This window comes from Perna viridis, chromosome 2 (assembly GCF_037379345.1).
Source record: "Perna viridis isolate PV_CMFRI_1.1 ecotype Kerala chromosome 2, ASM3737934v1, whole genome shotgun sequence".
NCBI lineage: Eukaryota > Metazoa > Mollusca > Bivalvia > Mytilida > Mytilidae > Perna > Perna viridis.
In genome coordinates, this window is record NC_142446.1 from 15,694,194 (window position 1) to 15,706,610 (window position 12,417).

The 12,417-nt window shown below is 31.5% G+C and overlaps 1 protein-coding gene across 4 annotated transcripts in view; it reads right to left on the bottom strand.

Moving 5' to 3' along the window:
• LOC148623803 (ral GTPase-activating protein subunit beta-like) overlaps positions 1-12,417 on the bottom strand; it is a 47,660-nt gene that overhangs the window by 13,163 nt on the left and 22,080 nt on the right. For 2 of the 4 annotated variants that reach the window (XM_088565921.1, XM_088565919.1), the window contains 10 exons: positions 11,646-12,013; positions 11,332-11,394; positions 9,462-9,572; positions 8,950-9,127; positions 8,396-8,496; positions 7,691-7,806; positions 5,000-5,179; positions 3,418-3,490; positions 1,273-1,446; positions 202-346 (listed from right to left, as the gene is read on the bottom strand). In XM_088565921.1, coding sequence (XP_088422047.1) covers positions 202-346; positions 1,273-1,446; positions 3,418-3,490; positions 5,000-5,179; positions 7,691-7,806; positions 8,396-8,496; positions 8,950-9,127; positions 9,462-9,572; positions 11,332-11,394; positions 11,646-12,013 — 1,509 coding nt within the window. The remainder of the gene's footprint in view (positions 1-201; positions 347-1,272; positions 1,447-3,417; positions 3,491-4,999; positions 5,180-7,690; positions 7,807-8,395; positions 8,497-8,949; positions 9,128-9,461; positions 9,573-11,331; positions 11,395-11,645; positions 12,014-12,417) is intronic. The other 2 variants (XM_088565920.1, XM_088565922.1) reach the window with 2 other exon arrangements.

Here is a 12,417-nt window from a genome sequence, read left to right on the forward strand (position 1 = left end):
GTGTTTGTGGTTTTCCTTAAATTTAAGTCAGATTTTTTTTCAATAAATAGAAACTCATTTTGGTTTCAACTAACAAAACAGAAAATATATCTAATTTAGGGTGACAATCTAAAGATTGTAAGAAATGGTTTCAAAATACTTAGATTAAAGATCAAATTTGTCTCCATTTAATGCAACAACTTTTTGAAGCCAACAACTAACCATTATCATCATCGTCTACAGTGTCTGTAATTTTCCAGCTCGTATTAATATTACCAGTCCATCCTGCATGAGTTTTCACAGCTACAGGCCAACCCAGAGATTGGAGAAATTCAATAAAAAGAGGCTGTACATTCTTCCTGCATGACTGAAAAAAAACACTAATAGGCTATTTGCAGAGACAACATTTTAGACAAATAATTGTAGATGTATCAGTCAAGAGACAGATATACAGTAACACTTCTCATTGTAATAATCCCCCAATAATGATGAACACAATACATGACCTCTTTATATTTCCCTTATTATCAGCTCGAGATCTTGATATTGTCTATGAGGGCTTTAGTCCAAGGGACGATATCAGTTGAGGGCTGATAACAAGGGCAATACTGAGTGTTTTTATCTGTTTAATACATATTTTTATGACAGCAATGAATGATTTACATGACAAATGTTATGTTGAATCAGCTGTGACTTTGCCAAAAACAGGATAATGTCTCACAAGTGACAACAATGAACCTAATGAGAGGGCTGATAGCATGTTTTCTGCCTTCGTAAAGTGATATTGCTCTGGAGGCAGAGAACATACAAACAACAATGCTTTTATTACATATATATATGCAATAATTTCAATAAAATATGTAACCCCTTTTCTATCAAGTTTAAGATAAAAAAAGCAGTCATTTCATAAATAAATGCTTTTTTTAAACATTGCTCTCCATGATGTTTTATGGCTTTATAAATTTTTATTTGATTTCACATTTTTATGGAAACCTAAAAAAATTCTTGTTTCATTTTGTTAATTGAGAAAATGGATAAATCATAGCTGGGTTCATACATTATGTTTTTGTTTGTACATTCACAGTGTCATTAACTTCAGTCTTGTACCTAATTGCTGATGAACAATCAATAAATAAATCGATCAATCAATCATTTATTAATTTCTAAACAAACAATCACTCACTCACTCATTCATCCATGAATAAACAATCAATCCATCAATCAATCATTCGATTTTTCATTCATTCATTTTTTTTTCCACCTGCCAGTTGGTGAATTTTTTTTTTTACTTACAACATTGTCAATTATTTCGTGAAAGTTTTTCTGACCCGACTTAACATAGAACACATGTACAGTGTCATTGTCACGAGGTGTTACAGTATCAAGGATTTCTAAATCTGTAAATAACCCAGAGTTGGTCGTATCCAACATCACTAGAGCTGGAGGGATGCTGCTATTGGAGTTGTCCTGAAAATACACATAATAGGTATATTAACTTCTCTGAGCAGTAAAAATAGATATGCCCTCACAAACTCAGAAAAACATGAAACCTTTGCAAGGATTCACCAGTAATTATTTTCCTTTTAGTTTATGCCAACCTACTCATGTTACTAAACCTGTAAAAAAATTTAAAAAAAACGAATTGAACAGGTTGAGAAATGAGCTTACAACCTCAAAGAATGCAAAACTTTTACTAAGAATTATCTCCCCTTACAAGTTTTAAAATGATTAAGGACATAATATGCCTACGAGTTGTAAACATGCAGGTAAAAAAATCCTTTAAAGTTAACCCTTTGCAAGTGTCATAGAAAAGCTACCTTGTTTCATGCTACCTAAATGTAATTTTCATCAAAATCCATTCTAAAACAATTTGGGCCACAACCACAAAAATCAACCCCAACTCTCCTTTTATGGTAAAAACTTGGTGTTACAATTTCATAAAGATCCATTCACCAATACTCTAGTTATTGGCCTGCCAATCGATGTCTGGACCTGCGTCACACTGCAGCTGTGATTTATAGTTGTTGAGGAAAATGCAATGAAAAATGTGTTCCAGACGGATATACGGAACTATAGAACAACATAATTTCAATAAAAATTAGAGATCAAAATATCCTTTTAATATGCACAACTAAATATGGTGTTCTTGCTATATATCAAGTTCTATGAAATCCTGTTGGGTAGTTTCAGAGGAGTTGTGATGACAAACTGATACATGATGATTGAAGTTCAAAGGGGCATAACTCCTGTACAAAAGTCTCCCAGAAGCCTGAATCAATCACCTGATTATTTTTTGCCTTTCAAGGGCAATAACTTTAACAAGGAGTTGTCTGACAATTTTGACTCAAGAGGATTTTGGTAGGACTTACCATAAGGATTGAAAATTTCATTCTATCTATTATAGTTTTCAAGATATTGGCTGACAACTGCTAAAAATTATAATTTTTTGCCTTTCAAGGGCAATAAATCTAACAAGGAGTTGTTCAAAAAATTTGATCCCCACAAACTTTAGTAGGCCTCATCATAAGAATCATTTCTGCAAATGAAAGTTTCATTCTATCTATCATAGTCATCAAGATATTGGCTGACAACTGTTAAAAAAAAAAATTAAAAAAAAAAAAAATAAAAGGGCATTTTTCACCTTTCAAGGGCAATAACTCTTACATGGAGTCATCTGACAACTTTGATCCCTTGGAGACTGTTGTGGGACTTATAATAAAAAGGATCATTTCAGCAATTGAAAGAATTTGGCTAAACCTAACGGTTTTGGAGGTATATGAAAAAAAACTTCTGAATGACCCCTTTGCTCTGTTTTTAGTAACAGCAGCCATGTTGTTCATTGGATCTAAAATCCCCACAACAGTTCTATGCAGGACACAACAAGGAACATTCAAAAAAAATTGTTAACGATAATGGACACCAAGTGATGGTAATAGCTCACATGGCAATCGGTGAGCTAAAAATTAGCAAAAAATCAAAATTTCAGAGGAGTTGAAATGACAAGCTATCTTATTATGTTATGGATGGAGTGACCTAATTCCTAGACCTGCTTACGCCTTTGGCGACGCAGGTAAAAACACTCAAACTGATATTAAGGGACTTCAAAAGTTGTGTGTTTCAGACAAAATTCAGTTTATACAGTGATTTACTATCATTTACCTGTATTTTTTATTAATGATGGAATCTTGCTAGGGGAGAAACCTTAGGATGCAAACAAAGCTTATTGAATTATCAAAAAAAAATTTTCAAGTAAAATTATGAGTATTGCTGAAAACCTAATGTGCTGATGGAATTGGTTGAATTGTGATGAGTATTGCAGATAAGTGAAAATTTTGTAGCAGCTGGAACACACACAGAATCGATAGTACATGTATCTATTAAATCAAAGGTAAGACAATATCTTGCAATCACATATGCCACCTTCATAGTCAGAGTTACCTTTAAAGCTTCCAATGACAGAAAACCATAGTGAGACAGGAACAATCTGGCTGTCTGGTATTCTTGTGTGATCCTGATTAAAATGAGCATGAACAGATGAACAGATTAAGGAATGATTGGGCAATCACATAAAGTTGTATTTAAAGACAAAAGACCATGCATAAACTAAACATTTCTTCTAGTTGGAAAATGCTAACCATTTATTTTAATTCTTGCTGGCATTTTTTCAAGGAAAAATTACTAACTCATATATCCTATCACTTGTTATTTAAAGGTGTATTTTCACTTCTGAATAATAAGTAAGTCAAGAGTAGTAACATTTAAAGAGTAAAAATAGAATCAAATACAAATACTGAGAAAGTACTTTCATTCTTGGATATCAATTTTTGTGGATTGCAGACAAATCGTTGGTTTGTGGATTCATTAATTCATCGTTGGACATTACCTGCACTACAAATAAACTAAAAATAAATATTTTGTTGGGAATTGAATTTCGTTGTATGAATCAACCATGAAATCCACGAAAATTTGTACCCCACGAATATAAGTACTTTCACAGTAAAATGTTAAAAAGTTTTTTTTTAAAAGAAAGGGAGGTTTAAATTTTCAGCACTATGGCCTTCACCATGGGCAATGAAACTAGATAAGAACAGAGGAGAACCCAAGCTATGTACACAAGACCAGAAAAGTTAACTATTGACTGGTACTTGAAGAAATATCTTCCATGACATTTTTATCAAATTCAGTAAGACACATTGTTTTATGTATTGTTTAATGTCCCTTGAACAAAAACCTTAATTTAAATATGAAGAAAACATACATCAAAACTTGTTTTTATATCACTGGTATGATCATATCTTGCATTGATTACTGATCATGAATTTATATTGAAACACACTATCAAACATGCAGCTTGCCAAGTATATAAACTTGTTGGGTGGCATAATTGATAATGGAAACAAGCCACTATGGTTGATACAAAAAGAGTGTACCTAAAAGCAAACCTTTTCAGGATTTTAAGTTTCTGTAATTAATAAATTAAGAAGCAAGTCTTGTCCAGACAGAAATGTAAATTCTTTAATATACATTTTGAGATTTGTGTAAAATTGACCATCAATTTAATGCAAAAATACAAAAGTTTAAAACAAACTGTACTGATATGACAGTAACTACAGTCCAAGTCACCTCAGATTGTTTGCGGTTTTTTGCATATATTTTTGTAATTACTCGACGGTTCCTTTAAAAAACTTGCCATTTTATTCATGTCATTCTGTACTACGATTCCCTTACAATTATTTACCTTTACCTTTATTATTTACCTCCAAGATATTTTTTATACTCTATTTGTGAATATCATTCAGTTTTAATGTTTTGCATGAGTGGATTGAAGTGGAATGAAAATAAAAATTCTTAATCTCTAAAATGAGTTGGGGATATTTCGTTCTTCCTTAATGAACTAGTGTTATTTCCCATTTCTTATGAAAATCATTAAATGGAAAGCTTCATACAAATGTTTCTTATTAATAATAACCAAAAAACAGCTGTACCTATGCAATATGTTGAGCAATGGGCTTGAACTCACCTAGGCACTTTACACTCAATGTCTTGATTTGGAAATGCTGACTGCTTCATATTCAGCTTATTCTTGCGACAGATATCATTTTCAAACTGTGAGGCATCATATATAAATGACTTCAGTTTGTTAAGATCAGATCTGTCACTGTCCTTAACAAGAGATTCTAATGAGGGTATACTTCGATCACTGTAAAATAAATTCAATGTGTTTCTCTGTATTGGCTGTTATTAGATAGTAATACAACAAAGCAATGGCACAAAAAAAGATTTCAGTGATTATGATTTTGTATTGAAACAAAAAACAATCAAAAACACTCCTTAACTTTAGGCAGCAGTTTTTGGCTGTTCTCAAGTTTAAGAGCCAAAAAGGTCAATAAAAGACAAAAACAGATCACATCTGAGCTAAAGCATCTGAAAATCTTTTGAAAGACATATAAGATGTCAATTTGAGGGTCAGTGTGAGGATTTTTTCATAAGACTTTATAAAAGAAAGTACATAAAAATTACTAGCTACCAATGTCTTGAACATAAGACATGCAGGACAGCCAAACACTCTATGCATTAGAGGACTGAAGTGTTTTCTTTATTTAAAGAATATTTCTGACATTCTTTTGGCTGAATATCTACCAAAATAATTAATACTTAGGAGACAACTGTACTGTATTTGAAGATTTGGAGGCAACAATCATAGATTAGATGGTGGCAATTTGAGTTTACTGGCAACATAAAAGGCTCAAGTGGTAAACAGATAGTTGTCACCATCAAAACATTTAACATGATTAATCCAGATCTACGGATGAAACACTTAATTCCATGCTGCCGCTTACTAACTACCTGGTCACAAGAGATACAAATATCTGACATAATGGATATGAAAGAGTATGAATGCAAATCTTGAACACTCGCCCTATATATACTTCTGAATCGTTAGGCTTTGACATGGCTCAGGAAAACACAAGCTTTGGAATTCTTTTTATTTTGATTAACTGAACTCAGCTACCAAGCTAAGGACTTGACTTCAAATGATAGCATATATTAATCATATCTTAATTACCTGTAATTGTTGTGATAACAAATTCAATATGATCTTTAATTTAATTACCAATAATTTACACCTTGTAAATAAAACATTCTAATCGATCTCCCATTAAATTAATTCACGACTAATTAAATTATATTTACAATTGTGGCATAAAACCAGTTATATTGTTGTTATAACATGTTGAATGAAGCCAGCTAGTTGTGGAACAGTGGATGATAATTAAAAGCATTAAAATTGAAGTATATATTTTTTGAAATGATATATTTTATAAATAATGTGATATTTTTATATGAACACAGTAAAATATAATCGGGGCGAAACGACCCGGCAAACAGGTAATCGGGGCAAAATGACTCGCTACCTATCTGTGAAATTAACAATTAATAATCTTTAAAAATAACTTCATGAATGCATAAAAAAATGAGACAGTTAATCCTGGAATTTTACTACTGAAGTTTATAGTGATATCCAGTGAAATTCTACTTTACGACAAATTTTGCATTAGAACTTTCATTTTTTATCATTAAAGTGTTAGGTTATACAACAATATATTTCTATTTAAGAATATTTATGAGACTTATGTACTCAGATGTGTTCTGCTAAATGACTTATACCTGTATAATATCTACCACATGGTTATGCTTATAATGTGTTTTGAAAATAGTCAGAGCTTCAGAATCTGTGGTGATTCACATGACAGGACAGAACACTGGTATTAGTTTTAGTTCTATATCATACTATCGACTATTTCAATTTTACGCAAAAGGGAAGTAACTCCAAACCGACAGACTGGTTTACTGACCAGCTGGAGCAATAGGCAGCAGTAGACTTCAATTTGTTGCAGCTGTGTTAAGTACTTGGATGCTTTTAAATAACTTATTTCAAACCATTTAGGTACTTAACAAAGTGAAAATAGTGTAAATTTCAAAGAAAAATGTTTACTGTTCTTCCTTTCCCCAATTAGACTACCAACCAGGTTGTCGTGTGTTGTTTGCATTCCGTAAATATGAAAAGGACTATTTTATCATAATTCAGGACACTGACCTCTCTTTACATATGGTCAATGATAATAAAAGAAAGGACTCCTCAGCTTACCACAGAAACACTTGGCTGATGATCCAATTTGATCACGAATTTAAGAGATACGTCACATTTGTGTTATTTCCATAAAATATCAACAAATTGTATAAAAAAATGACACATCCTCATGTTCATAGGTAATGGCCAGCCAGTATTTTTACACTACAGATTAAACTGTTTTAGATTAAAAAAAAAAAACAAAATTTCTAACTGTCATTACTCTATTCAGACTTCCAGTTTAGCTATCTGAGGACTTGGATCAGAATCACAAAAATGATTCTGTTATCAATTTCCAGATCATAACTGATAAATTCTGATGCACTGATGCACCCGTGGATAGTTACCTTCTATATTTGAGAGCTCTGCTCAATTAGATCTTACCCCAAAAACCCCGCCTTCCCATTATGCACTAATTCAAATACATGGAAGGCATGGTGTTGACATGAAATATGAATAAAGTTGAATAATGAAAAATTTGGGGAAAAAAAACATCAAACCTAGGTTCACTGTAAGTACATAGTATGTGAGTATGTTGATGAAATACAACTTTTCTGTTAATACTATTTCAAAACATACGCTGCAGTAAGCTGTATTTTGTCTGAAGATTCTGGGAAGAATCTTCTTTTGATGTTGTAATGAGTTCCAACATTTTCATTAGGCATTGGTCTCCTAGGCTGTGGTTTGATCTTCGTCTTCAATGATAATTAATCACATATAACAACTATACATTTACAAAGTTACCATTTTTGTTTAATTTATTGCTTTAGGTATTTCTCACCTAAATAAATTGGATCAATAAGTTGTAAAGAAATAAAAAATAACAGGTTACCTAAAAGGCATATATTAAATTGAAATTATAGAAAAATAAATTGTTTTTCATTTTCAAAGAATCCATCACCTAACATGTCTTATCCACAGTTTAGAAGTGTAATTAAAACCCACTAAATTTATACAATATCATGTGCCACCAATTTAATCTCTACTTCCAAATTGTTTTTGCGACCAATAAATTCACTGTGAAATTCTTAAACAATGCTCACTTCCCTTTATTGTTGTTAATATCTTTAGTATTTCTTACAGTATAATATAGTTGGTAAAAAAAAGTTGTAAGAAGTCAAAGTTCAGCAGAATGAAAAAAATAATTTTGAGTTTTAAAACAGGGTAAAAATCATGTACTGTTTAACGTAATAATTAGAGAATAAAACCATTGTCTTGTATTAAAGAAAACTACTGAAACGTTTTGAGGCTTGTAAGTAAAAAATTAAATAAATTGATAAATACTGTAGTTACTTTACTACTTCTCGGTGAATGACGCAGTTGCATTGCCCAAGCATGTCGTCCAAATGGTCCTCTAATGAGTGCTGTTACAGTTGGCAATGGATCTGAAGAAAAAAGGAGAGCTATCAGCTAAAGGCTACAAAAAGATGCATATTCTCAACTTCATTCATAAGATAATTCACAAAATGATAAAATAGAAAGGATATGGTAAAGAAACAAAGTATAGATCCCTAAATTGAAACTCTATACTAAATATCATGTAGCTTTGAAAAAAACCAGCTGAAAAAAGTGTGACAAACTTGTATGTTGTTGTGTTTGAAACAATGCCAGTAATAGTTGATCAGTCATATGTGTGGTATGGGTGCCCCAATGAAGTTGCATAGCAAATACTGGATGACTTGGCTGTGAATTGATGTTGCTGAGAAAAACAGCAAAACTATTTGTTTTGGACAGATGGATGGAGAGAGGTATAACAGTATTATACTTCATCCACTTTTGGAGCAAGGGTAAAATAACAGTTAACAAACATTATCCTCTGAATGGTGATATATACAAACCTTCTCCTTTTGATAGGGGATGTTCCAGCAATCCAACAATAATTGAGTTATCTAAGACATAATATTTGAACTGTGACCCTGACTCTTGTAAGGAGTTAACTTTGTAGTACTTCAACAATGATTTCTCATCAAGAAGGGAAAACAGGGACTCAGGTCCACATGGAGGTGGAAAAGCACCCTGTAAAAGAATAAATGTGTCAAGTAAGCTTTCTTCTATTTATACAGTAAATAATGTAAGATTACTTTTTTAGATTAAAGAACCTCAGAGAGTACACTCACAATACCTTACTTGCCTACACATGCACTCTTGACAATAGTCTAATCCCTACACCAAAAAGAACACCCATTTAACAGTGTTCTCTGACAAGAAAAAAAAATGGAAATGCAATGTGAAATAATCGGATAAAAAATAGAAATTAATTGATAATGAGAGGCTGGAGAGGAATAAAATCTGTGATACGGACAAACAGAAACGTTCTCATTATGTCTAGAAAAGTTACGATACAACTTACCACATGCTCGATAATGACAGTAAGTAAGCCTTCTGCAGCCTCTTTCACTCTCATTGAAGCTGGCATCAACTGTTTATCTCCTTTGAATTTAGGAACATCACTAGTTTTGCTCTATAAAGAGATGATATAAAAAAATATAATGACCACACATCACAAAACAAGCCCTGTTTTAATTATAAAAGTGTCCAAAAATTCTACTAGAAATAATCCATAATAATACTAAAATATTCACAATATAAACAATTTAAACTTTACATCTGTATGCAGTAGTACAAAAAAATAATACTGTAAAGTTCAAAAGGATTAAAGTATAGGATCTTCAATAGGACTTGCTTTTAAAGTTTGATCAAGATTTACACTAATGGCTACTATGTACAGAAATGTCAGGATTATTATATTATAGAACATATGATGCACTATTCAAAAGTTTGAAAAATAGACAAAAACAATACAATGATGATTCTAATGTCAGATACAACTGTAATAGATAGCCTTATCCTGTATAAGACTGCAACTGAAAGTCCTCGGTCAAAGACATTCACAGACACTAAAAGTATATAGGAAATTATCATTTTGCTACATAAAGTAAACCTCTAGCATGCTAATTAATGGTCATCATAAATGATTTTCAATGTTTTTACAAAAATATAAAATACATTCATTTATGATTGAACTACTTATATGAGTACAAGTATTGTTAATGTCTATAGTAATGATGGGTCTTACACGTTCATTTGGACTTGTTGCAGGGACACACTGAAAAAAATCAATGCTTAAAACTTCAACCAACAGATAGTGTTTAATATTCATATTTTTAAGAGATTACCTTAAGGGAGATATATTAATAACATTTCTTTATGATTCATAACTCCTTATTAAAGACAATAAAAAAATACAAAATATAAGATCTACTTTTTTCAAAGCAACATTAACACAATCCACAATCAATACTTCCATGCTTTCAAACCATTGTAAAATTGCATTGCAACCTTAAATGTAATGCATATATGTATAAATGAAATTTCTCTGGCAGCACAAATTAACCAAGATGCAGTCTGGAAAACAACCTATATCTATGCATAACTCCAAAATCAGGTCCAAACACTAGCAGGTATCAATTAGCAATGATTTAAAGGTTATAAATATTTTAGCTGGTGATGGTTTTCAACATGTCAACCATGAATTCTTATCCACAATGACTTATATTATGCATTTCATTTAATCGACTCTAAAAGTTACAAGTGGAAAACAAAACCCTAGCTTAAAAAACAATATGTATTAAAATTTGATTTTTTTTACTATAGATTCATGTAAGAAAGTGGGAAAATCCTTTTGGCAATAGTGATACAACATATAGCAGAACTTTTTATGTCCCAAATGCTTCCAATACATCTAAGAAATAATATAAATACATTTTGTACAGCATCCAAAATGGTGCAGTTATTTTAAAATTGATCAAAAATGCACTGAAAATATTCCCATCATTGGTAAAACCAATAAAAAATCTTCACCATGTTATTTCAGCTCTGTTATTTGTGCCAAAAATGTTTTTATGCATGTTAAATGTATTTCTTCTTCTTTTTCGTCATCTAAACCTTCCTATTAGTAGAAACATCGCCTTGTACAGAGATACTTATAATCATTTTCTAAGATTTATTTTGTGCAGCACACAAGTAAATGGAATTCGGTTTTATTTATTTTTCAAGGATTTAATCTGTGCATTTTAGAAATAAAGAGTTTGGTCAAAATTTCAATCATCACCTGCCTGATTCTTACATGGACATTTTATTTTTGATGTAGTCAATGTCAGTGTGGATAAGACTAGGGAAAAAGTGTGGTTACTAGCAACATATGAAGCTCACACTAGTACCTTATTTAAAGAAACAGATTTAGATTCCTTAATTGTCACAGAATAAGCCTCAGTTGTTTTGTTCTGAAAAGCACATGTTAAATTAATTAACTTACTCCCAACTAAACCTACCCTCATTGATTGATTATTATATAGTTTACATAATGTTTTTTTTTTTCAAACTGAACCATATAAAAGTATCATATTCCAAACAGGTCATTATAACTAAAATGTACATGGGATTTCTAGACATATAAAAAGACTTTCAAGAGTATTAATTTTGTCCTTATAGGATATATGTATAACATAAAGCATGGTAATATAAGTTGAACTACCTGTGATTTAGATCCTGATATACCAAGCTCTACTACTTCCAACACATTATGCAAACATTCTTTGTCATACAGAAGTCTGTAATGCTCCACTAACCACAGTGTCAAACATTTAAATGCTGCAACAATCATTGAGTGGAGGTCTCTTGTATGGCACTGTGAAGGCCGATTACATTGGAGTACAATGAAATCACATATCCATTTTACTGTCCTTTTACACATGAGTAAGTTTGGGGGTTTAATACTAACTTTAGCTAAACCAGAAAGCACCTCCATAGCAGCTAAAGCATTGTTTAAATCATTTTTCCAATTGACTCTTAACATAGTGCACACTTCTGATGTGGCTTGTCCAAACAGCCCAAAAGCAGTTTCTGAAATACATATATATAGAGTACATACCATTTTACTTTAGATAGTGACTTTAGTTACAGTTCATGTTAGGTAAGCATACAAGGATGATTAAAGGATAATTGTTATATTCAACAACAGTGATGGAAATTATCATATTTATCGGGTACTACATTTTCTTTCGACAGCCAAGAATTTTCTATAGTTCCAAATAGTGAAAAATAGCTAAGTTCCACAAATCAGAGAGCAACCAAAATAGCAACAATTTATGCTCCATCTATATAAAGCCATTGTTTATACATGTGCTATTCTAGATATCTTCAGTAGAATTTACCTTTAGTTTTATTGGTTATACAAGCAAGTGCATACATTAAAACATAATTTCGGAAGAAATTAAATAGAAGTCTAGGCTTCTTAAAAATAACAA